Source organism: Manduca sexta, chromosome 22 (assembly GCF_014839805.1).
Source record: "Manduca sexta isolate Smith_Timp_Sample1 chromosome 22, JHU_Msex_v1.0, whole genome shotgun sequence".
Lineage (NCBI taxonomy): Eukaryota > Metazoa > Arthropoda > Insecta > Lepidoptera > Sphingidae > Manduca > Manduca sexta.
The window spans coordinates 4192489-4218363 of NC_051136.1; the positions used below are offsets into that span (position 1 = coordinate 4192489).

The 25875-nt window shown below is 34.8% G+C and overlaps 1 protein-coding gene across 1 annotated transcript in view; it reads right to left on the minus strand.

The window, feature by feature from the left end:
• LOC115452913 (nephrin) overlaps window positions 1-25875 on the minus strand; it is a 75840-nt gene that overhangs the window by 31871 nt on the left and 18094 nt on the right. The window contains 5 exon segments of the mRNA XM_037441487.1: window positions 3096-3250; window positions 6150-6362; window positions 7926-8036; window positions 15041-15113; window positions 15116-15239. Coding sequence (XP_037297384.1) covers window positions 3096-3250; window positions 6150-6362; window positions 7926-8036; window positions 15041-15113; window positions 15116-15239 — 676 coding nt within the window.

Genomic DNA, 25875 nt, shown 5'->3' on the forward strand with positions numbered 1-25875 from the left:
AAATAAAAACTAAAAACTATTTAAACGGATTTTATCGCGGTTTTTTATATTATTATTTTCTCCCGATGTTTCGAAGACTTTGCAGCCTTCATGGTCACGGGGGGGACTGAGGACAAATAAATTATATAGGACAAACAAAAAGAAATATAGGGACCCGCGTAAAAGAACATATAGCTGACGTGAAACACCGACGCTCTACGAAGTCTGCAGTCGCTGAACATTCTGAAGGAGGCTCCAATCATTATTTGCGATTAGACAAGCCACAAATCCTTGCCAAAGAACACCGATTCCTGCCTAGGATGATTCGCGAGGCTATTGAAATTAAAAAACACCCAAATTTCAATAGGGAAGATGGTTGGAAGCTTGCACAAGCCTGGGATCCTGTTCTACATTTAATTAAATCGGATCCCAAAAGACCGGCTGCCAGACCTCAAGACACTGTGAGATCATTCTGCGTAGATCAGACCGTCAACAGATAAAAAAATTAAAAAGTTGTATATTTGAAAAATGTAGGTAGATATTGTAACTTTGACTTTACGGATGAACAACACCTCAGTCCCCCGTGACCATGAAGGCTGCAAAGTCTTCGAAACGTCGGGAGAAAATAATAATATAAAAAACCGCGGTAAAATCCGTTTAAATAGTTTTTAGTTTTTATTTCAATGTCTAACATTCGCGTAAACATAAGAAATCATTAAGAAAGAACTGTCTCGCCTGAGTAACTCAAAATATTATAACTTCATTGATTCGGCAAAAGAGGCAGAAAGGGTCATTACCTAGATATATTTTTTTGACATAAGTAGCCGTCAGTTATAGTCATTAGTAGTGGGAAGGAAGTAATGAGAAGTAAAGAAAAAATTAAATAATAAATTAAAGTCATTCGCATCTATTCTTAGAGACGATAAACTAATTTTTGTACTTTTTTTTGGGGTGCGTTCCCATGTAGCAACATGTATATTTCGAATGCTTTCATTTTTCACTAATGTCATCTCGGAATGCTTCCTATATAGAGCAAGAGCTCGTGAACCCCAGAACTTCATTATTTTATAAAAGCCGAAAGTTTGTCAGCGCATGCTCCCAACACAGGTAACAACGATGGGCCATTATGAAGTTTGGGCTACAGTGGCTTTGGCAGGTACACGGTACTTAATGTGTGTAAAATACCGATTTAGTTTCATCAAATAATAAAGTGAGATTTTATGGTATTACCTTCAGAAAATTATTAAAAATCACGTTATTCATTGACAGACACTTAACATCGTGGCAATCCCTTGCCAGACACCCTTAATGTTCATGAAGTTATAATTTTATTTACGTTATAGTATATAAGCTGATTTTTATATATAGTACTTGGGTAATAAGTAAATAATGTTTCCTCGTTAGCCAGACGTTTTTGATACACACACACCTTTAATACCGTGTACCTGCCAAAGCCACTGTAGCCCAAACTTCATAATGGCCCATCGTTGTTACCTGTGTTGGGAGCATGCGCTGACAAACTTTCAGCTTTTATAAAATAACGAAGGTCTCGGGTTCACGGGCTCTTAGACTAATAGCTAATGTTTTCTGCCAACATTTCGTATGACTTGTACCCGTAATATTTAAAATTAAAAAAGTTTTCGATACAAATTAAAACGAAAACAAAACCGTACCAGTTAACGTAACGCAAACCGAAACGTACTGCATTCCGGTATCGATTCCGACGTCAAACTAATTTCACGTTTTGCGTGAGCCGAACGGCGTGTTTGATCGTCGCTATTTAGGTCGAAAACTGAGTTCCGTGCAGTGCCGTACATTGTAAATGAAACAAGGAAATGTATAAATGGAATTATAAGTTCCTTGGTTTGCTTTGTTAGCATGTTAAACAACGACGGAGTTAAAGGTTTGCCCTGCGTAAACTTCCACGTTAAATATTGAGGTGTGTGGTATGATATATAACTTCTTATGGAAGTAGCTGAATGAGAAAGGGAGTGACCTAAACGTAGGTACCATAGTTCCAATGGTCATACATTCTGCAAGAGAATTATGAATATTCAAATCTTTGGAAGAATTATATTTCATAGAAAGTATATTGAAATTAAATGACATTCTTGTTCCAAAATCAAAATAAAAGTCTTAAACTTTAAAATATAATTCAAAGATTCATTCTGGTTCGCAGATAGAATAAATGAGCCAAATGAAGAAAAAATATACAACACTAATAGCTAGGAAAGTAACCGCCAACGGAGTCACGTTTACGTTAAATAATAGAAGTAATTCTATTACTTAGAATAGAATTGTGGAAAATCTGGATAGTCTCTTTTAAAACAAAAAGATATTAATAGCCACTGTAATGGAATTGATTTTATCGTCTTTAGAGACCATACGACTAATGAATTACGTTAAATACTCTCCCGGCATGAGGCTGAATGAGTTTCCTTTGCTAGCGCAGTCTTTTTATGTTTTTTTTTTTTATTTAATAGCATTAGTGTGCCAACAATAAAGCTTTTCTTTGCTTTACTTTTTTTCAATAATACATTATATTGCTACTTACACTATTATGCTATACGTTTTAAAGTCATAATGCCCGATATTGACATTAATTTTCATATGTTAGATTGCTACGCATCCATTGCTCCAGGCAAAACAGAATACAGTTTTCAGAGTAAATTAAAAAATTCTTTCTTGTGGAACAGAAATAAAAAAAAACTACGAAAAAGGTTATTAATGGGCTTTATTTTCCAAGAGCGATTTCTATCAAGCAACCTTGCTTGGACAGGAAAATAATTTGAAACATGCTTATAATTAATGTGCTTAGTATAATTTTAGTTTAATTTAATTATTGTGATAGTTATTGCTAAGGAAGTATTTTATATATATTTTTTTAGATGTAAAATTCATTTCAAAGTAATATGCTTGGCGAATTTGTGAGATCTTATTTTACAATTATTTTTTTTATTTGGAAACAAAGTTTTTTTCTTTTTTTTAATGGCAATTGTACATTATACCAATTTCAAGTTAGGCAAAGTGATCTTATTTTACAATTTAACTTTTGAATTTGGAATTGCTGAATAAAGATAAATAAGAATATAATTGTGATTGCAATAACAACTTACCAATTGCTTTGATATGGACTTCAACTGCTTCCCTCCAAGCCACCAGGTAATGTTCGCTGGTGGTCGCGCTCCAGTGGACTTGCACAACAACTCCGTCCTTCTGCCCACGGAGAGGGGCTGTTCCCGAGACAATATCTCGACCGTCAGCGGCCGCACTGAAGGAAAAGTGAGTAAATAAGATAACTTTGAAGCTAAGAATATGAATATGCATTTCTTAGTTTATAATGATGTAATAATAATAAGGACTTGACGCCAACAAGACTGCCTTGGTGGTGTAGTTTTACTGCATGCACGGTACGACAGCGCTCCGAGGACTTGGGTTCGAATCCCGGGTCGGGCAAAGTGATATTTGGGTTTTTCTGCTCAGTATCAGCCCGGAGTCGGGAATTTGTGCCCGATATGGCGATAGGCTCGCCCCTATCACATCATGGGACGGAACACACTTGGCGAAAAGTGGGTGCTTGGTTGCGCCTCTGCATACCCCTTCGGGGATAAATGCGTGATGTTGTGTGTGTATATAATAATAAGGCGTGCTTATCTGCATACGGTATAGGCTATACATATAATAGTATTTTAATTTCTTAATGCATTGTTCCTGTGGAATATGTAGTGCATAAGATTTTGAACTGCATCACGATCAATACCCAGTAAGAAATAAATCTTATTCGTATGTTTTCGTATAAAAACTCGGCCTTCCAACCGTGTTACGGTTGAAATAATAAAAATAAAATATTACAAACTGTTTCTCGGAACGTTATATCATGTTACCAGTGCTTGCCCAGATTAGGAGAAACAGTGTGACATTTTTCTTAGAGCTGACAGGATGAGCCTACATGTCTTACGGTTTTATTCGCACCCAAAACCTGTCTTGATATCAGAATGACATTCCGAAAAATATAATTTATAGACTTACACATGATAAACAATGAGGAGTGGACAATATATTTTAAAAACTCTTCAATATCAAAGAAAAAATACGGAATAAACAATAATTGGATTCATAATTTCATTTTGAACCTTAATATATCTTGGAATAAATGTCGTTCCTCGAAATTCTTTATAGGCATAATACTAACAAATTGTCATTAGTAGTTCGCAATCGATTTATGACTATTCATTCAATTATTCATTTTAGAGACCAGCTTAGTTGTAAGAACACCATATTCAATATTAGATGATTCCAAAAACAAAGGTAATGCAAGAGTGTAGCCAATTCATGATCGATATACCAGAAAGGATTTCCAAACCAACATACATCAAAAAGCTATCACACAAGCAAATACGATGAGTTTAGAGTCAACAAAAGCAATAAATTGGATTCGAATGTTTTTCCTCACAGTTGTATTTGTTTGTTACTTCGTTCTGAAGGTGCGGTGGGAATGTTGGATCCAGTTTCGAATTTAAATAATGCTTGCGACAATTCAGTAACAAGAATACTATATAACACTTGAATTTTGAAGCTGGAACTTTAACATTTCCATTAATTTCATAATAGTTTTGACTTTCAACTGCATTTATGATAGGAATTGTGTAATTCATAGTTTTCACGAAGGTGAATGCTGCAAATTAATTTTATATAGGTACAACTAAATACTAGTATGCATCTTTCTTAGAAGATGAATTAGTAGAATTTTTTTAACGCTCAACTACGGTACTTAAGGAATTTGTGTGGAAATTTTCATATATTATCAGCCCTCTATTATATTCTATTCCGTACTAGGCACGAACCTCCTCTACAACTGAGAGGAATTGGGCTTTAGTCTGCCACGCTGGCCTAGTGCGGATTGGTAGACTTCACAAACCTTCAAAATCCCTATAGACAATTTCTCAGGTATGCAGGTTTCCTCACGATGTTTTAGTTCACTGTTAAATCAAGCGATAATTCATAAAGAATATACACAATATAATTTTAGAAAAGTTAGAGATGTGTGGTCTTGGGTTTTGAACCTGCAGACATACGTTTCCGCTGTTTCACAAGTTCCTGTCAATTTTATTTAAGTGCTATCATACTGAATATCAAATGAAATACTATCCATTTTATTACATTGTTTTATTACCATATATTTAAGAGCTACATTAGTCGGACTTTTGTATTTGGTCGGCTTATACATTAATGCGACTAGTACCATTTACTCAGTTGTATAAGAGGCCCTAAATATTATAAATAACCACTAAGTAGCATACTTGAAATTGTAACAAATGTAGCATTCGGTAAAATTTTATCCTGTTATACAACGCCACATAACTGCGTGCGAGAGTAATATATCGCGCATTACAAAAATACCTTCCTTTGAGATCGCATTCCTTTCGCATCGTACGTTTGAATACATTTCGTTGATTGTGCTTTCTGGAAGGAAGTACGTACGAATACGTTAATGGAAAAGGAAACACAAATTAACAAGAAGATATGTGTTGAATTCAAATTAAGCTAAATGTATGTCTTGATTCGTTTGCTTTGCCGTCCGCTGTTGCTTTCGTATATGTTGAAATTCTAAACATGCTCGCTTTAGCGTAAAATCGGGAAAAAATATGTGAATTTAACGTTTGGTAAAATTATGTTAACGGAATATTAGTAATGATTAAGTTAATTATTTTTAATTAGATGTTTAACCTTTGTTAGCTATCTTAGAGCCTGTTTGGATGATACTACATATTGTAGTAAACAAAGACGATGACGGTTTTCTATTTATTTATTTCTATAATTTAGTGTTATAATTTTGCACATCAGAATATCGATTGCCATGTGCTTGATAGTCTCATAGCTAGCATAGTCTAGCTTGCACTCATATATTGCTGATATAGTTGCGTTGACCATATATTTGACTGGAATAAGAGCTGATGAAAGACCAGAAAATAAGCAAATTGAAAAGTACATTACGGATTACGTGATCTACTTACTAGACATCAATGACTCCTCATAATGATGTTTATAGTACGCAGTGATTATCAAGATGACTCACTTCATCATCATCGTCATCAGCCAAATAAAGTCGACCGCTGAACATAGGCTGATGACTCACTTATTCGTTTGAAAATGAGGAAGAAAATACTTACGATAAAGGTCCACTCGTACAGACGCCTTCTGGGGCGGCGCGAGGAGGGTATTATCAGCAGTGCAGGTATACACCGCAGCTAGGTGAGACCTAGTGGCATTCCTGACGACTAGGGTCAGCGACCTGGTCAACCCTGAGGGTTGAAGATCACCAGCTCCCAGAGTCGTGAGGACTGAGTCACCTTGCAGCCACTGCAATCTTGGTGTCGGTGTACCTGTGTAATAATAATATATTGTATTATACACTGTCCCATTGCTGGTCACAGGCCTCCTCTACTGCTGAGAGCGATAAGGTCTTAGTCCACCACGCTGACCTAGTGCGGATTGGCAGACTTCACATAGCCCCAAAATTCTTATAGAGAACTTTTCAAATTATCTAAAACCTGTGTAATAATATATTTTGTGACAAATATGAAATTTAGTTTTTTATTCTTTTATTCCTTTCCAAACTTTTATTACATTGTCGTGTAAAGACAATTTAATGTTTCTAAAGACATTGAACATTACGAAGCTTAACATCTTATGTCTCAGGATAACGAGCCCAATGGAGAACCACACTTTGTAATTCAAAGTACTATACGCTGTTGCTACTGTTTACGAGTGGTCATATCGCTTACCATCACGCGACGGGCATACTCGTCTCGTTATTCAACAGTAATAAAGAAAAGACACGTTGAACTTCACTGCTCGATGGCATACATTTTATACCACTTAAGATCATAGCTTATAGGAGATGCAGTTGTAACATCAGTGTGTACAATCAGATTCGTCTTAAAGGAATTTTAATATAATAATAATAATATCAACCCTGTATCATATAAGTACTGTCCTACTGTTGGGCACGGGCTTCCTCCACCACTGAGAGGGATTAGGCCTTAGTCCACCACGCGGGCCTAGTGCGGATTGGTAGACTTCACACGCCCTCGAAAATTGCTATAGAGAATTTTTCAGGTATGCAGGTTTCCTCACGATGCAGGAATTATAGCCTAAATAATTATTGGTAATTATTATACGTAATATAACGCTCGAGGAATGAACCAGCATAATGCTATTCAGTTACTAATTTAGGGTTATGTTGCAGTGTTCATGGATAAATGTGTCCGATTGCTAAATTCGTGTAATGGTAATCCATTAGGCGACTTGTTTGCCATTCAATTGTACAAAAGTAACTAAATAATGCAAAGTGTTAGTATGTAAATCTTTTACTTTGTGAAATCTTTATAAATACTATTGTAATGAAAATTTAACAATAAATGTATTGACAAAATTTTAATATAAATAATTTGACACATAATGTCTTAATACGTTATATAATTAACAATATTTTCTAATTAAGATAAAAAGTTACAAGAAAAAAATAATTTTTCTTCAAAAAAGCAAAACGAAACGTTAAATTATTCAAGTTTACAATTTTCTAATCCCCTCAAACAATACATTAATCATGAATAATTGCGTGACTAATGAGAAGTAGCACCGTGGTACGAGATTTGCTTTATTTAATATGCTAAGTTACTGCTTTTTAAATTTCTAATAGCTAATTAGTTATAATTATTCATGGAATAATCTCTACGACTTATAGTTTGCAATTATTCTGTAATAACTTTTAGAATTTATTTCAATCTAAAATCTACACTGTCGATTAATTCTAATTTATTATCACCAAGAACCTTAATGTGTTGTATATTAGAACTAAAATCTTATATAAACGAGGCGAAAATCTTAGTTGAAAATAGTTTTGACTTGAAATTAAAAAATAAATTAGTAAGTTCCATACTAACCTCCAGTGACTGAGCAAATCAGTTTGAAGTCTCCCCCTTCGTTGTAAGGACCTGTCACTCCAGATATCTCCTTTCCATATTCGTCAAATATCACCGGTTTACTCGGCAGCTCTGTATGGAAAGAAATTTCAAAGTTTTAATGGGTTTTTATTAACTAAAATATAATGTATTCCGTGTTAGGGAACACTAATTTTGTGTATAGAAAAGATCTTAATTTTATTTTCAGAATCAGTTCCCGAAATTGTAAGTACACAAAAATATGCTTTTAATAGCATAAATATAAATTATTATAGCTTGTAAATCTAAGTAAATACAATCACAAACTATAGTTTTAGATTATTGCCTCGTTTTATTTGAAGAAACAAAGCAAAATCAATTTCACGAACCAACACGTAAAACTAAACCGCTTCTAATGCGCTCAAAGTGAATACACCCATTATGAAGTAAACACTAACTGCATACGTGTCAGAGTACTGTATAATTGAGTGTCTATTAACTAAACCTTATAGAAACAGTACACACACTGACTCTGACAGTTTGAGGCCAGTTGTTCGCTAGAATTGTATGCAGTACTAAGCATTACTGAGAGTAGTCACAATAGTTTTTGCTACGGAAACATTTATGGAATTCTGAAATTGGTGTGTTACAATTTTCAAAAAGTTCTTTTTTAAACGCGCACGGCACGTTGGCCCCTTTGCACCTGATGGTAAGTGAAGTGGGGTCCAATAGAATGTCGATACAATTATACTGGCCTGTTGGAACTGTGGGCTATTATAAACAGGATTGGCTATTAAATGAGTAAGTGGAGCTGGAACACCTTGTGATAATTCAGAGTCAAAATTGCATTAAAATGAATTTGACAAACCAACAGGACTGGCTATTAAAAGAGTAAGTGGAGGTGGAACACCTTGTGATAATTCAGAGTCAAAAATTGCACTAAAATGAATTTGACAAACCAACAGGACTGGCTATTAAAAGAGTAAGTGGAGCTGGAACTCCTTATGATAATTCAGAGACAAAAAACGCATTAAAATTAATTTGGCAGACAAACATATTTTTATGATTGCAAAATTGTATGTAGCTAAGTCCTACATTAACACACTAATTACTTCCTATCCCAGAAAATTACAGTGTTCTTTCCATCAACCGAGTACAAAACTAATAAAGTTCCATCAAATGATTATATGCATAGACGTGGATAAATTAACTTAGGCTTTTAATACGAGCGATGAACATACGAAGTAGGAACATTTCGCACTGTCTGAGCATATGCTTTCAAAATTCGGATGCTATACTGACCAACGCTTGAATAATAAAAGTTAATCTCATACTACAAACTGTCGGAATCCCTAGTGTACGTCTGAGAGTAATAATTAAATAAGTTTTCTAATTAAACACGGCTATAAATATTATTGCTATTATAATAAGTAATACCAGCCCTTTATTACTGTCTACTGCTACGCACGGGCTTCCTCTACTACTGACAGGGTTTTAGGCCTAGTCCACCACGCCGGCGTGCGCGGCATGCTGGTGGTAGAATATATTTCGGGATCAGCATATATATATTTGGTTCCAACAGGCCGGTATAATTGTGTCGACTGCTGAAGGGTAATCTCTCGTCAGTCGACATTCTATTGGACCACAATACACTTACCATCAGATGCAGTAGGGTCACTTGGCCGCGCAAAAAAAATAGGATATCGGAAAAAGTTCATCATTTTTGGATATTCGCAAATACTTTAAGTTATTATACACCCTACTAGTTTAATAATTTATTGTGAATTATGTTACTGTTGTAGGTATTTGTATGTCAATATAAATATAAGTGATGACGGTATTCTGAAATAAGACTTGATTGTATACTTGTTGTTGGGCCAGATTGAACAGTTGTAAAGCTATCGACGAAGAAACATTTAAAAGTAGTTGTTGTGAAATATTAACGTTTCCTTGAAGAAAGTGTAATGTTCCTACTTTTAAAACTTGGGTTACGATTATTCTACGCGGACCTCTTCGCAGGCAAAGCGGTAGGGAAAAAGTAAATGAATAAACTCCATTCTCTATGTGGCATACCATTTTCGTATCATAAAACACAATCAAGCACGAAAAGTAATTGCTACGCAACATCTAATCAAATATCACTTTACGTAAAGCAATTCTATGAATAATGTCTGAACGTACATTTCTGTTCAAATTATTCATTTTTTATCTACGACTTACGTCGTCCATTATGTGTTATTGTTGTTTATGAAAGTAATGTTTTATTGCTAGGTATGGAATTAATATTTAACGGTATGCTTAGACTGTGTCTGTTTTGTCGTATCAGCAATGTGCACCTTATTGGTTTGATTGTCATTTGAGCCAGCTTAATCCATCGTTGTCATGGTACTTATGAGTCGTCAATACAATGCTGCTCTTTTTCTAATTAAATGTAACGTTATATTATTGTGGCTTAAGCCCAGATTTAATGTAGGTATTTTATCCAAATTTTTAGTAGACATTGCTAATTTTATGAAAACCTAGTACGTCACGATAGAGCGTTGTAATGCCAAGTTACGTAACTTTGAAATATAATAATGAGGGAAGCACTCATAAATGCAAGTATTAATTACTCATAAATGCAATGAAGATGTCAAAATCAATAATTTTGGAACTAACGTAGCAGGTTCGGTAGCCAAAAGTTTCTGACATAGCTTAAGTCCATAGGTGGCGGATACTGCTTACCATCAGGTTGACTGCTTGCTGGTTTGCCCATTAAGGTAATAAAAATGAGTTCCAATTCCAAGTTACAAGGTCTTATGAAGTCTTGTTTCCCAGCAACTCATTAAAAATAAACACGAATCAGCTCATGCCTTTGATCTCATCCTCGAACACAAAACGATACAAGAAAAATCCAAGTCGGCCCAGAATGGATTCCACTTATCTGCGAACAACTGTTTACCTCTGTTTCCGGCGAAATTTATTCACAATCAAAACGGAATCAGAACGCGGCGAAACGCAAAAGGCATCGGACGAGCTCGGAATATTCACAAATTGTGGATAAACAAACTACAATGAATGTGGTCGAGGAAATGAAAACGTTTTCGAAACAAAAGGTCGGATCGTTGAGGTCCCGAGGGAAGGGTCTGGCACTATCGGTTACTAAAATGGAACTTTGTTGCACTCTGAAGAATTTGAATGCTTTGAATCGAACGGTAGCTAGCGTAGTAACAAAAGAAACTTGAAGTTCAAAATTAAAATCAGCTCGAGTATCGACATATTTAATTACAATATGAAAAGACAGTTCTTCTGAAGTAGAAATAGCGTCTTGCATAAAACCGAGTTAAAGAACAATTTATATCATTTTATTTTTGTGAAAAACTAAACCATTCTAAAGATTTTCTAGAACATCAACTTTTTCGTTAGGAAGGAACTAATTTTGTTAAAACAAAACAAATTCTTTTTAAGACCAAGAACAAGACACAATTTTCTACTAAATAAATTTTCCTATATCTACTTAAACAGGACTATCTCCAAAGCCTTACTACTCTAATCACAATATCTCGGCAGATAACATTAGGGAAGGTAGAAATTACCGATGATTCCCCGAGATTTCCCGCTAATGGATTCTATTAAGGAAACAAAGGAATGTGTTCGGTCATAGATAATTAAGCATTGTTATGTACGGTTTTATTGGGATCTAATGGAGGTTTCAAAAGTGATGTTTGAAGACTTACAGTCGCAAAGGTTTAGAATAGCTAGATATAATTAGAATTCCTAGAATAGATAATACTTTTTTTCGAAGCAATTAATTTAACTATAAATATGATCAATAAATACGATAAGGTTTTTTTCTGGTCTGATGTAGAATTTGACTTTTCTCTTCACACGAAGTCTCATTGAGAGCTACTTGATATTAATTATGATTTGATTCGAGTCTAATATCGATATTCGATTTCTTTTCTCTTTCTACTATTAAAATATATGTCGACAAATTTTGAGTAAAATTAGATTTTTTAAGCCATTTTTTTATTATAGTACCTGGGTTGATGTCATCAGGGATTAAGCTACCTACACATGCATTTGGTGAAGTAATATTAGGTCATATAGCAACATGTAGAAACAATTTCATTGTACTTGTCTTTAATCCAATAAATAAAACATAGCTAACAAAAACATTTCTCAAAAAGTAATAAGAAAACAAAGAATAATTCCACAATCACAAACAACGATAACAGACCAAAGTAACTCATAAGTAATAACAAAGCAATTTTCAAAGGTCCTCACAGTACACCTTTAATCTGATCTCACAAAATAAAATGTTCCCTTTACACATATCGTAAAAAGTAAGAAGCTCGTAACATAAGCTGGTAATCCATTTTAGTATTAGGATTATCTTGATGTACATTCGAGATACCCTCAAAGTCCTCATAAAATTTTAATTCGCTAACTGACCCACATTTTTACTGTCAGCGAGCTCACGTAAATCATCCTAAGGCGAGTTTTGGGATAGGGATGCCGTGCGAGGGTCTGCTTGTCGATGTATTTATGTAGATAGTACACTCGGGCTTGTATGAAAGAAATTAATCATGGAATGAAAATATATTCGGATTGGTTTCGGTCGAGATATCTAAATATAATAATATTAGTCCTGTATTATATACTGTCTGTTAGGCACGGGCCTCCTCTAATACTGAGAGGGATTAGGCCTAAGTCCACCACGCTGGCCTATTACGGATTGGTAGACTTCACACAACCTCAAAATTCATATAGCGAACTTCTCAGGTATGTAGGTTTCTTCACGATGTTTTCCTTCACTGTTAAAGCAAGCGATAATTCACAAAGAATACACATATAATTTTTAGAAAAGTTAGAGGTACCGATGTATATTATGGGTATTCGAACCCTTGGGTTTCGAACCTGCGGACATTCGTCTCGGTAAACCATTCCACAACCATTTCGCCGCTTTTCTCTAAATATATTATTATTACATTTTTAGGGTAATAGCTTTTAAGTAGTGTTAGTGAATAATTATTTATTATTTAAAATTAGTTTCAAAGAAGTAATTTTTGGTACTTAAGATAATTTACGAATGTAAATGTTATACTTAACTAGATACAGAAAAAACTAGTATGTGAAGTTACGATCTATTAAAATGCTACATGATCAAGCTATAGTTTTAAACGTATCATAATTATCAATACCCCGGTCGTCATCGACAAGTATAATTTATTTACACAACCCTCTCTTTCCTTAAACTTTTCGTGTTGATTCCCCAGGATAAGGTCGGGTCAAGTTTACGATCGTACTAGTTTCATCGAGATTGCGCGACGACTTTTCATAGCTCTGTTACCCCTCTGTTTCAGGTTGAATTATTTTATTAAAAAGAACAAAAAAGGCAAGAGATACGGCACCGAGATTAGGTGAAAATTTAAGAGTTCCGCCTATCCGCCTCCAGATTGTTACGCAGATAGGAATATAGTTTTTCAGGTACCAGCAATAAAGAAAAGGTCTGGTGAGAACAAAGACGCTGTAGACAATGCTTTGCGTAATTAAATAAAATTTCTGAATATTCCCAGTTGACGTCAACTATGGTTGTTAATGAAGTATTTTTATTATTCGACGATAAGCCTCGAAATAAAACAGCGAATGTAATTTTAGATTACTGAGATAAATTCTGATTGACGTTAGCCATTTTTCTTCGTAAGTCTAGTTTGTAGACGTAACAAATGAGATTACTATTAGTCTGGTTTAAAGGATACATTAGAGATGATTAATCAAGTGCTATATGTGTCGCCGCAGTGTCCAAATTGTGGCAAATGGTGGGATATTTATCATTAAGCTACAAATTTATTTTATATCTTGCAATTTTAGTCCAATTTCTATGACGCTTTTAGTTACGTGTGTCATATCGTATGTAATTTTAGAAAAATGGATTTTATAATCCTTCGAGATTCATTAGATTTTTGATCAATAACAACTGAATGAACTTTTTAAAATATTTATTTTAAAGTGCTACTAAAATATATTCTTAGTCTTGAATAGCAAACTACCTACAGATGGCATAGATTTAATATCGTTCGTGTTAGCCTGATAAACAGTTTTAGCAAAATAAAGCCGGCACTGAACAAGCTGCCCGTATGAGAGCTGTAGTCAATAGCTAGCCTTTGATATGATGATGAGGTGACTGAGATATGCTTGTTTGATGCCTAACAAAGGATTAGGGCTGGCTTATTACTTCAGTGCCAGGCATTATATGCATACAACTGCCTTGGCGGCGTAAATCTATTATTGTGAGGTATGACTAACCACTGTTAGGACGTGGGTTTGAATTACGGGATATTGGATTTTTTATGGAATTTGCTACCAATATGGCGATAGGCTTGCACCCTACCACAGCATTGGAAAGTACACACATAGCGAAAAGTGGGTGCCCTAGTTGTACCCTCTGCCTGTCCCTTCGCGGGAATAAAAGGTGTGATGTGTGTTTGTTTTGTTTTATTAGTATACATCTCAAAGATAATGTAGCTTCCTATTAGTGAAAGGACCGACACAGTAATAGATTAACACTTCTAACCAATATAGATTTGAGCTATATAACGCAAGAATAGACCTAAGATATTCACGTAGGTAGACGTTTTAGAAACAAATCTCATGTGGTGTAATAAAATTTTCAATACACTTTACAAATTACAACTTTAGTTGTAATAAATATTTATGGATCACACAGACGTTGGATACGAAGTGGTAATTATGGAGTATAGGCCCCAATATGTTGGCCCTCTTAAGGAGAACATAAGAAGCTATGACATTGAAGTCAAGACTCAATTATAGCTAAAATTATAAGGGTTGAAGAAGGAAATTTACAAGTTAAGCATTCCAATATTTCAATGTAATGGTATTTTTTATTTTATAGGTATATTTAACGTTAGTAAAATCAAGTTCTAATTTAGTTTACTTAGTTTTTACAACATTTCTTTAATGTTTGTAAGTACTCTGTTGTATTATATCAATATTTATCCTCATTTTTTTCAAGCGAATGCTCTAATCATTTGTAATAGGATCATGAACGAACAGTATTGTTAAGCACTCCATTATATATTCCAAATACGCCGTAATGTAAAGAAAACAACACTCACCTATGACATCAAGAGCAATCCTGTAGTTCCTAGTGGGTGAGACTTGGAAGTCGACCCTGCAGCGATACGTGGCTCCCTGTCCCTCGCCTGCACGTTGTGGACGCGAAGACCTGAAGACGGCGTGCTGAACCAGCGAGCCCTGTCCGTGAACGGCTCGTCCGTCCAGTGTGCTGTTGGTCCTGGCACTCGGGTGTCGTAACTGTTGGAGAAAAGTTAGTTCATTAATATTGTTCTGATGGTAGTGAACGATGATATAGAGAAACATGTTAATATGTAAGCTGCTAAATATTGCACTGACTGCAAGGAAGAACAGGGAGAAACCCTGTTATGCGTTGAGGTCTTATTTCACAAGTATCACAAATTCGAGACTAAGCAGAAAAACCGAAATATCACTTTGTCCGATCTGGGATTCTAAGACAGGACCTCAGAGCGCTGCCGTACTTCGTATGCAGTGAATATGCAGCAGTATCCCTGTATATTGGACAGTTGGGATTTTTCAGGATAAGATTTTCATACAGGTAATGGAACACCTAGTAAACGAATTCCAACAATGCTTGAAAAAACGTCTTCCGCAATAATTTTTTTGAAGAAAACGAAGATATAAACGTGTTTATAAATTGAACAATATAATTGTACACTTCGATCTTCAAGCCAATTACATGATAAAGATGAATGAAATCCACTTCTTTCTTAAGATACATGAGCGTAAACATCCTGAACAATTTAGTTGGATGGATTCTCAGTTCAATTGCTTACATCTCGTTACATTTGCGAAATTGATTCTGTTCGATGGGAGACAATTTGTATACACAAGCGTAGGATGTGTGCGAAGTGGATGGCCTTTAATAGCCCGTTAACGTCGCAAGTAATATACGAAGCAGCTGACTGTTAGCGCGTCAACTTCTGACGACATATTTTGTTGGATATTTGAACTAAATATTTTATGTTATCGCTTCTTTGGTTATCGCAGCGACTAGTAAGGTCCTAGTTCGATACGTGGTCGGTTATAAAATGTTGTTAAGTTTTTCTAAAATTGATCAGTAATCACCCCATAGCCATCCAGGCCGACGCCTAATCATAAAAACTAATCCAAGTTACTAATATTAGGGTCATTTCTACAGATATTAGAGCTAATTCACATTATAGTAAGATAAAAGATGGTGGAAATAGAAGGTAATGTAGGTCACATCTGCATCCGAAGATGCTAAATGAAACAATTATTATAATTCCTCAATGAAATAGCACTAGCAATATCTACGAATGCGTTAAGAACAAATACGACGTATATATTCCCCATGACTCGGGAGTTATCAACTTATTAAACTACGGTTAAATTTAAACTAAGGTCTTGTATTCTTTATAGCTCTGTGTACTATAGTTAGCTGGCAGGGTCAATTAAAGCAAGTCAGAAACTTTGGTATAACAATTTTAATTTGAAATCGTTGCATGTCTGGAGGAATGCGATGCAAACATCAATCTACGATATGCTAAGTTAGAGCATAACTATAGCATTTAAAATATGTTAATAGCTTTTATTTAACAAATTCTTTATGTAAGGCACTGCGAAGACGCTGGAAATTTAATACCAGATCCTCGACACAAAATGGCAGCAAAGCGCTGTCGTATTTCATTTATATACAATTACTATGAAACTGATAGCTACTTGAACCTGCATTTATTAGTTATCCGTGCAGCACCTTATTAAAATTGAACTTACAAGCTCATTCGGTTGGAAAAAAATGTTATGTGACATTGAAAACCAACATGACACTCATGAAGCATAAACACGATAAAAATTACAGTAATATAATTTTATCACGTCTTAGAAATTTTGACAGAGACAAAAGTTTCGAGCCGGCAGCGGGGCTTCTTTGCATAATTGCTTCGGGGTTGAGTCGCTCGCTTCTTGGATACCGAAGTGACGAACATTGAAGTAAATTTTATTATGAACTCCACGAGTTTGGCAATGCACGACCTCACCTGAACTTGTCAAAACAGCGGAAAATTTTAAGTTCAATTTTCACTTTGTTGTGTACCGGTCTTGTTCTTGTGTACGTTGTGTAAATAACTTCCTTATCTATTTCTGTTGATGATGTAAAATTATGTTATTATTTATGAGTGTTCTCTCTTACTTTTTCAAGTACTGATGTATCTTATTAGACTGCTTTAAGGAGTGTTTACAGTTGAGCAGCCAGTAGACTGTTATTCCCTTTTTAATGTAGATAATATTTTTTAATTATGAATTCGAAGACTTGTGGAACAGTTATATTTCTTACAATAGCATGGCGATGGGGTTAATGCGAAAAGGGAACGAAAACCAAAACTTGAAGGGGAGTTCCTAACAAATTTCCTTATTACTAATTTACATGTTGCAAGAAGCATACAACGGAATAGCTGCCTTGCACGAACTAAACAGACTCAAACTTGTTCATAAGCTTCGACTAAGAATAGAATTTTACTAAAATATTTTGTAATAAATATATTTCACCACTTAAATTCTTTGACTCCGTCCAAAATGGTTTAGCAATATACATATAAACACACGTTACTCACTAGCAACGGTTTACTAAATCGGCTTTTAAATCTTTAGATATTAAACTTGAACAGCACGGTCTTGCGGGGTTTAAAAACTTTGTGTGAAGAGTGGTGCCATTTTGAAGCGGGTGTGGAGGATTTTATTTTGTTTTACATAATGTTTGCTCATCTAACATGCTTACCGTAGAGATTTGCAATATTTGCTCGTATGGTATGATTAATAAAGTACTTATTAGCAGTTTTTGTTTGGGGAAGTCGTAAAATACCAAGACGAATAGTAATAGAGTGATGTTACGTTGCGGAACTTTGTAGCCAGCGTAATTACTGGATGTTGTGGGACTTGTTTTGTCTCTAAATGTCTAACACAATTTAAGGCCACGTAAAATTTGTAATTCGACGTGTGTTTTGATCAGTATTTATAAATCATCAAGGGAGTCTTGTCATTTAAAAAAGTATTTAAAAAAATGTATTTTACAAGACTCACACCACGTAATGTTCGATAATGCTTATTTGAATAAGCCAACGTTACAATACGCTCCGAGGTGGATAAACCTGGCTTATATCATCTGATATGTTCTAATTAGTACAAATTACCGCATAATATTCGGCACCGTTTTCAGTCAGTTGAGACGCAGAGCAACAACGTTCCTAATTATGTACTATTTCACAAAGCACCCCACCTCATACGCGGGTAATGACTTACTTTCCTGTACGTTTAATAGCCGTTTTATATTTTAGCTAAATTAACCCGCAAATACTTTTTAGCCAGAGCGTAGGGTACAAAATTAATCCCATTTCTTGTGACCTGCTTCTGTTCGGTTAATGACGTCAGTTTTGTTAAACCTTTGATATGTACGCGTGTTTGAAGTGTTACTATGAATTTCTAATGGGTTTATATTTTTTGGACTTTTGCTTTGATTTAAAATTTCATTACTATGGAGTACTGTTGGTTGAGCGGGTGAGTTGACAGTGAAGCCGCTCGCGTGGTAAGCCAGTATTAATGACTCGTGAGTGAGTTGCCTCATTTTTGGTCGCCTCGTATATTCCCTCGTCAGGCATTTCCCAGCTGTCGCCGGTAAGCCGATGACAGCGTACTGTGCACGATACATACTCGTTATTGTGACCGGATGAAGCGAGTCGAGTTACTCTTATGCGAGTTAACGATGGCATAAGCTTGCCAGTTAACCAACTTGTACTGTTTACAGAAGAAATTCTGCCAAAAATAAGAAAAAAAGAAACATAAAATTAAAAATTATATCGCTGTTTAAAATTAAAGTTATTGTTATTGAGCCATAGTGTCAATAAAACGAGAATATCACAAGCACCTAATGACCGACTTTGTCTATAACAGCGTCTGTAAACGAGAAAGTAAATTCCTATTTTTAAAATATTACAGCTAATGTAAATTCTCTGCATTTTGTTTTAAAGTCTAATATCGTATAAATATTGCAGTACTATCAACTATGTCGTTTTATATTAGACTCTCAGTACATTCTCATCGTCTATCGCTTCATTTAAAAATGCAAATACCTTCGAATTGAATCGCTGCCTACAATTATTGTTCATTAACCTCAAGTTAAATTAATTGGCTTGCAAACAAGCGTATCCCGAGGCAATGACAATAGAATGTGTATTGTTATGATTATGTATGCCTTACGGCAGCGACAAATACTGATGAGCCATGACGATATATCAGCCCTATATTATATACTGTCCCACTGCTGGCCACAGGCCTCCCCTACTACTAGGAGGGATTAGGTGTTAGTTCACCAAGCTGGCCTATTGCGTATTGGTAGACTTCACACACCCTCAAAATTTCTATAGAGAACTTCTTAGGTATACTGGTTTTTTCAAGATGTTTTCTTTTACCGTTACAGCAAGCAAAAAAGTCAAAGTTGCGTGCCCTGGGTTTAGAACCTGCGGACACTCGTCTCGATAGTACGTTCCACTTCCAACTAGGCTATCACCGCTTTTTACCATATGGGTAAATTGTTAGTAGCTTAGAGGTTGTAAAAACAGAAAGTCCCGCATTTGATTTTAGTCTGATGTTTACGTTAGGTTAATAGATATCAACCCGTTAATAAGTTTAATTACGGGTATGATAAAACAGTGTTAATACCACAACTGCTTCGGCACATATAAGGTATGTGATACTGCTCTGAGGGCATGGGTTCGAATACCAAGTCAGAAAGGTGATATTGATTGATTGATAATCACAAAGTTTTTGATAAATGCCCGGAGTTATATTATATTATAATTTGTGACTGAGATAGTAATAGGTTCGTCCCCTGTGATAGGGGATGGGACCGGAACACACTTGGCGAAAAGTGAGTGATTGCGTCTTGGCTTATACTTAATTGTCAATAACTAACTAGCTCTGAGGTCTTGCAGTATATTCTTATTAGTAAATTTTGCCTATCAAACCGAATGGAGTGTTGAACCTATAGCCTCTACACTAACGACGTGAGCCATTAGCAATACTACTGCGACCAATACCGGTTCCTGTGAGTTCAAAATTTCCGTAAATTTATTATTATTATAATGATTTCTTATGTTTACGCGAATAAGAAATAAAAGTACGGATTTTATTGTGGTTTTTTATATTATAATTTTTGCCCGAAGTTATGAAGATTGCAGTCTTTGTGGTCACGGCGCGGTTTGACCATTTTATAATTCTCGATAAGTTTTTTTTTTAATATAGAACACGAAATTAAAATCACCAAAATGCTTAATTATTTTTTTTAAAATACAAGTTCATCTTGCAATTTCTGTATGCAGTTGAATATAAATTCAATTATCTTAAAACTGACCATACATTTATTTATAAGTCACAACTTACCATTAGAAGAATTGATATCATTTTGTTTAAAAAAATACTTTGTCCTACCAAAATAATTTTCAGTGTATTTGTTTTACCTTTTAAATTACAGGAAGGTTTACATAGGTTCTGAAAAGAAAATACCCAAAACATAGAATTAATTCCTGTTAAATTATACTAAATAAACAGTTTCTTTTCCTCCTTTAGTGTTAGTTTGATCTCGGGTGGGGCAAAGTAATATTGAATTTTCTATTCAGTATTAGCCTGAAGTCTAGACATTGTGCCTGATTTGGCGATAGATTCACCTACTTGGCGAAAAGTGTATGCCATGGTTGCTTCTCTATCTACATCTTTAGGAATAAAACGAATTTGTTAGTTTGTTTTGATTTTTATTATCAGTTTGTTTCTCGACTCAAGAAATAAATTCCCAACAACCTTAAAAGAGTACCGAATTATTTTAAAAAAATATACGAATATTTACTATGGCTCAAATTTGCCTACTCTAATATAAATACCATACTATTCATGTAACTTCCATCCATTAATTGCACCCAACCTTGGTGCAAAAGTAGTCTCCATACAAAAACGTAATAAAAGTCCATCGATTATACCGAATATAACTCGATAAATAGAATTGGCAGTTAAATCGCATTGGCTGAAACCACCCTTAATATCACCTGCACACCACCACTTAATTACAATGTTTATATTCATAAACAGTATACAGAACCCATTTGCATTGTGAGACTACATAAGCACAAATAGCTTCAAATTGATCATACCGGCACTGAATGTTCCCGTATTGCGGTTTGTAGTTACGCGCGTACTAGTGATGAGCGGATTGATATCCGATGTTTCAGAATTCGGATATTGAATGTAAATTTTTAATGAAATTAAATGGGACATTTAAATTTCATTCATTATGCGGTTATGATTAAAAACGTGATGTATTTTAATTAATGTAAATTGCATTATGACGTGGATTCAGTCGGTATTAATGTGTCATTTTGCGTTTTGCTGTTGAGAAAATACCCCGTATTTATAACCAACGTAATGTCGACTATCGAATTGTAAAATCCGCCACAGTAGCTTCAAACTCGTTAACCGCAAAATATATTAATCCAAGTCCAAAATTTATCCAAAATTAATAATTTGAACATTCAAAACTAAATGAACATACTTGGATACTTTGAAGTATAAGCTATTAAAAAGAACAGGTCAATCTTCAAATCACTAATGCTAGGCAATTAACAAGCAAAACTTTAAAGATATATAGGGATTGGAAAATTAATCGATAAAAATCCGATCCCATCCCATCACTACGATAGCAAAGCTAACCGAAACTAAATAGCAACACGCTACGTGTACCGCGCCCGTATTGATCTAGGTGTTTCTACGGCAAGGTTCATAACCGATTGGGTTCAAAAATATCCGAACGTTCAATATAGTAGGACCTATTGACTTTACGAAACGAGTGGATTGTATGGCAAATTATACGTTATTTACAAAACTTCTAAGAGGAAGCTTAGTACTTATATTTAAGGTTTATTATAAGTAAAGTTTCCAAAGTTTGTTATTAAAGTTGCTTGTTAATTTTTTGTTGGATCCAATTCTTCCCCAAGCCATTCCATTGTGTTCCATCAAAATTATGTACAGGCTATACTAGCGCTCTCCATTATTGTACGATTCGTAATCGTACTTTAATGTAGGGTCAATGTAATCTACAAGGCTCGGTCTTTATTTGTGGTCGCCTGCTTGAACTTAAAGTTACCACGTATTTATAAACCACATTTATATTCACCAAAATACCTGCCAGCAATCATTTACCTTCAAGCCTAGTATGCTGGGATCCTAAGAAAATGTAAACTAAAAAAAACTTCCAAATAAATCCCTTAACAAAAGCACCCCGAGAGTTACATCCAGTATTATTTTTAATAACATTTAGTACAAAATGTAAGCGAAATAAATGTTATTAAGGTACTAAACCGAGATAGTTCTATTATACGTGGCTTCTATATGGCCCTAGAATGAAATAATAAAGCGCTGTGTTTACCTTCCCGCCAAGGGTCGGCAGTAAACATATTCTAGTATCCAATATTTTGTACAGAATATCTCTATTCAACTGATTCTATTGTATAGGGTAGATTGGGTTATAGGAAACGATTTTTATAACAGAACAAACATGGAAGTAACGCTGTGGGTTTTCAAATAAATGGTCGCTTCATAAATGGAAGGAAAAAGAAAAAAAAACGAAGTCTCCACTGAAATGGATTGGCAGGTATGTTTCATTTCAATGGATGAGATAAAAAGTATACAATGTAGTCTGGTAAAAACTCAACTAACTAATGAACCATGGGACGAAAGTCCTATTGCAACCAACATAACTACCTAATAGTAGCAATCCAAGCGAAGTTTGGAATTACAAAATACAGCAAGGCAGTACACTGCAGTGGCCTTAGAAGATCGTCTGTAGCTTCACTCTATCAATCAATAACTTTCTAGTGGCTTTTAATCCTTAACAAATTACGTAATTTGCCTTAATTTTATTCTCACATGAACACGATCTTTGTAAACAACTCAAATGATAATTTGAAGGTGATATCTCGTCTTAATGTTAAAGGAGTTCTTCAATGACCCTTTAAAGAGCTATTTCACTTATCCGTGACTCTCGCAACACGAAACCAATTAGGAAAAAGTTATAATTGGCGCGTAAAGTGTTAAAGATGTTTGAATAGATTAAGTCATTGTAAATGCCTTGGAATTTCCGTATCCCTGGGATAAGGAATAAGGAAGTTTTAATTTGCGGGGGCTGTACAAGTTGAGATTTATTTATTTATGTTTTCACTAAACCTTGTCTTACTGTGTGAGATAGCAACTCACCTATATACGTATGTTGTAGATATGATTTGGATTACATTTTATGATTAGACGTTTGGTTGACGTCAACGCTTGCTAGGGATCCCATTTTGGGCACAATGGTTTGACTGGAACAAACCCACTATAAATCTTACCTAATTAAGGAATCAAATACAGAACTTTTCACTCTACGATAAAGAATAATAAGAATCATAATTTGTCCCTCCACGTACGTACGCAGTATATCAAAATTTACTTCCACTGACCTGCCTTTTACCATCACAACCAACCATTCTAATTTAAGATGTAAAAATCTAAATACAGGTCCATAAAAATGACGATAACAACATTCAAACTGAGCTAAGCATTTCATCGAGTCAATTAGACTCGTTGACCGTCGCAACGAAGTCATGCCCGAGTAGACATTATTAATGGCATAGAATTAAATTTAGTAGACAGTTTGTTTGTGTTGAACCTTTCGCATATTAACGTGGGTTCGATGGTACAGAATTCTAAAACGGAATCTGAAAGTTGCAAAGTTTGCTTAGTTTTTGCCTGTCCTGTACAGTGTGTGTGTGTCCTGTGATTTTAATATCGTTAGATTTAAGGCAGATTTTTGTATGTTACCTGGTTAGTTACATCAGTAGGTTGCAGTAAAGTCTGCTATAAAAATAGCCGAACAATATCAAAACTTCAAACTACCCGTACGTCAAAAAGATGAAGAAATCCAATTTTAGTTTGTAGTTCACAATTTTGGGAAATGCTGTTTGGGTATAGACAGTCGAGATGTCTGTGAGTCATTTTCTCGTTTTTTAATCCAATTCTATTAAACCCATTTAAGCTTCGTAGAACCGCGTTCCCATAACAACCTCTCATAAATTACTACTCCCTTAGCACCCGCGACTCCTAAACTAATATAAAATTCAACTACACATCTCCAAACTCACGTTCCCATCAAAACTATTTTCTAAGAGGTTACGTCTCAAACATGCAACAAAGTGGCTCCAGCGATGTCGCGCAGTGTATTTAGAAATTTCCATGTAACTGTTAAAGTTGTGAATTGTTCGTACGTCCTCGGATGCTTCTGAACACAGCGCTAGTTACCCAACTTAAATATTAACGTGACGTGTGACACAGTTTTTGAGTGTTCTGACTTCGCTATTCTTGTTTTACTGAATCCTTGTTTAGAGAGGTTTAGGATGACTGATCGTGGTTTATGATTAATGTGGACACAAGTGGCAGTGACATAATTTTATAAATATCGTTTCTTATTGACGAGGGATATATCAAGGATAAAGTATCAGTATTACTTAAAAGGTTTCTATCATAAATTATTTCTCTTCTTTTACCGTAATAATATTATACAAACTACAATGATCAGCGAATACTGTGAAGTTAACGCCTCGAGCAGTTTTAAACTTCGTTCACTCCGAAGATTCGTGAAACTAACATTTAGGAACTGGAATACCAAATTGGAATCATAATTCGGTGGAACAACGGTTAAAATTACGCTATCGCGAGTTACCGCCGGGCTTTTGTACCCTCAAATTCCAGATAGATACTTAAGTTTTGATATTTAACTGAGTCGGCCGCTCATTGCTCGTCGGAGCGTGTTGTGACAATATTTAGTTTGTGTGCCGCATTGCGCCGCGGCACACAAACTTTTTCCATGCTTTATATAAAATTTAAATACGACGCGCATGTATGTAGGTCAAAGCCGGCCATATTTCGGGAGGGCTCCGTAGTGGAATACGTGAAATATTATGAGGATGGATTGTTTGAGGAGGTTGAGTTGTGCTTTTATCTTTTCAGATGATTCGCTGGAAAGAGTATTTGAAAGCGCTGGAGTTTAGTAGCTCTGGAACGAATGCTTGTGTTATGTTTGTTTATTATATTTATTTACATTATTGTTATTTCGTGTTTGTGTCTATATTGCAAAACTTATTATGCTTTACTGTTATTCATATCTAGTTTAAAATGATGTGATACAAATATGGTATTACCGATACAAATGAGACTGAAAAGAGTCATCGTGAGCTCGACATAAAGACTGTTTCTTAAACTCATACGACATTTGCATATGACTGTAATCTAAAGGTGACAATTTAAATATCCTCATGTGTACCATACTCATGTATATAAATTAAGTATTTTTACAGTATATTAAAGGCATAGTATACGAAACGTATTTTGCATGAGTTCAACTGCAAGCAAAATTTAGTTAATACGTAGCCCCACTTCGTCTTTCTAATTATTACAGTATACGTTTTTAAACTTAAAAAAATTGCAAAACTTGATTTCTATTAGCATATAAAACCCATTGTAAGTCGTTAATTCATTTACTGACACGAACATAAGAACATAAAGGTAATAATAAATTAAAGCAAAATATACTTTTCTGTTAAATTTACATAAAGGCTTTCTTCGTAGTTTGTTGAAAAAGCAATCAAAAAGGCAATATCCAAACGGTCTTTAATTAAAAGGCAGAATAATTACGATACAATGATTTTAAGGACTATAGTTTTCCGTTTATTTATGAATAGTAATATAATAATTGGGTGGTGTGAATTAACTTTCGCTTTCATTATTTCATTAACCTCGACCTATTTTTGTTGGTTCGTATTTT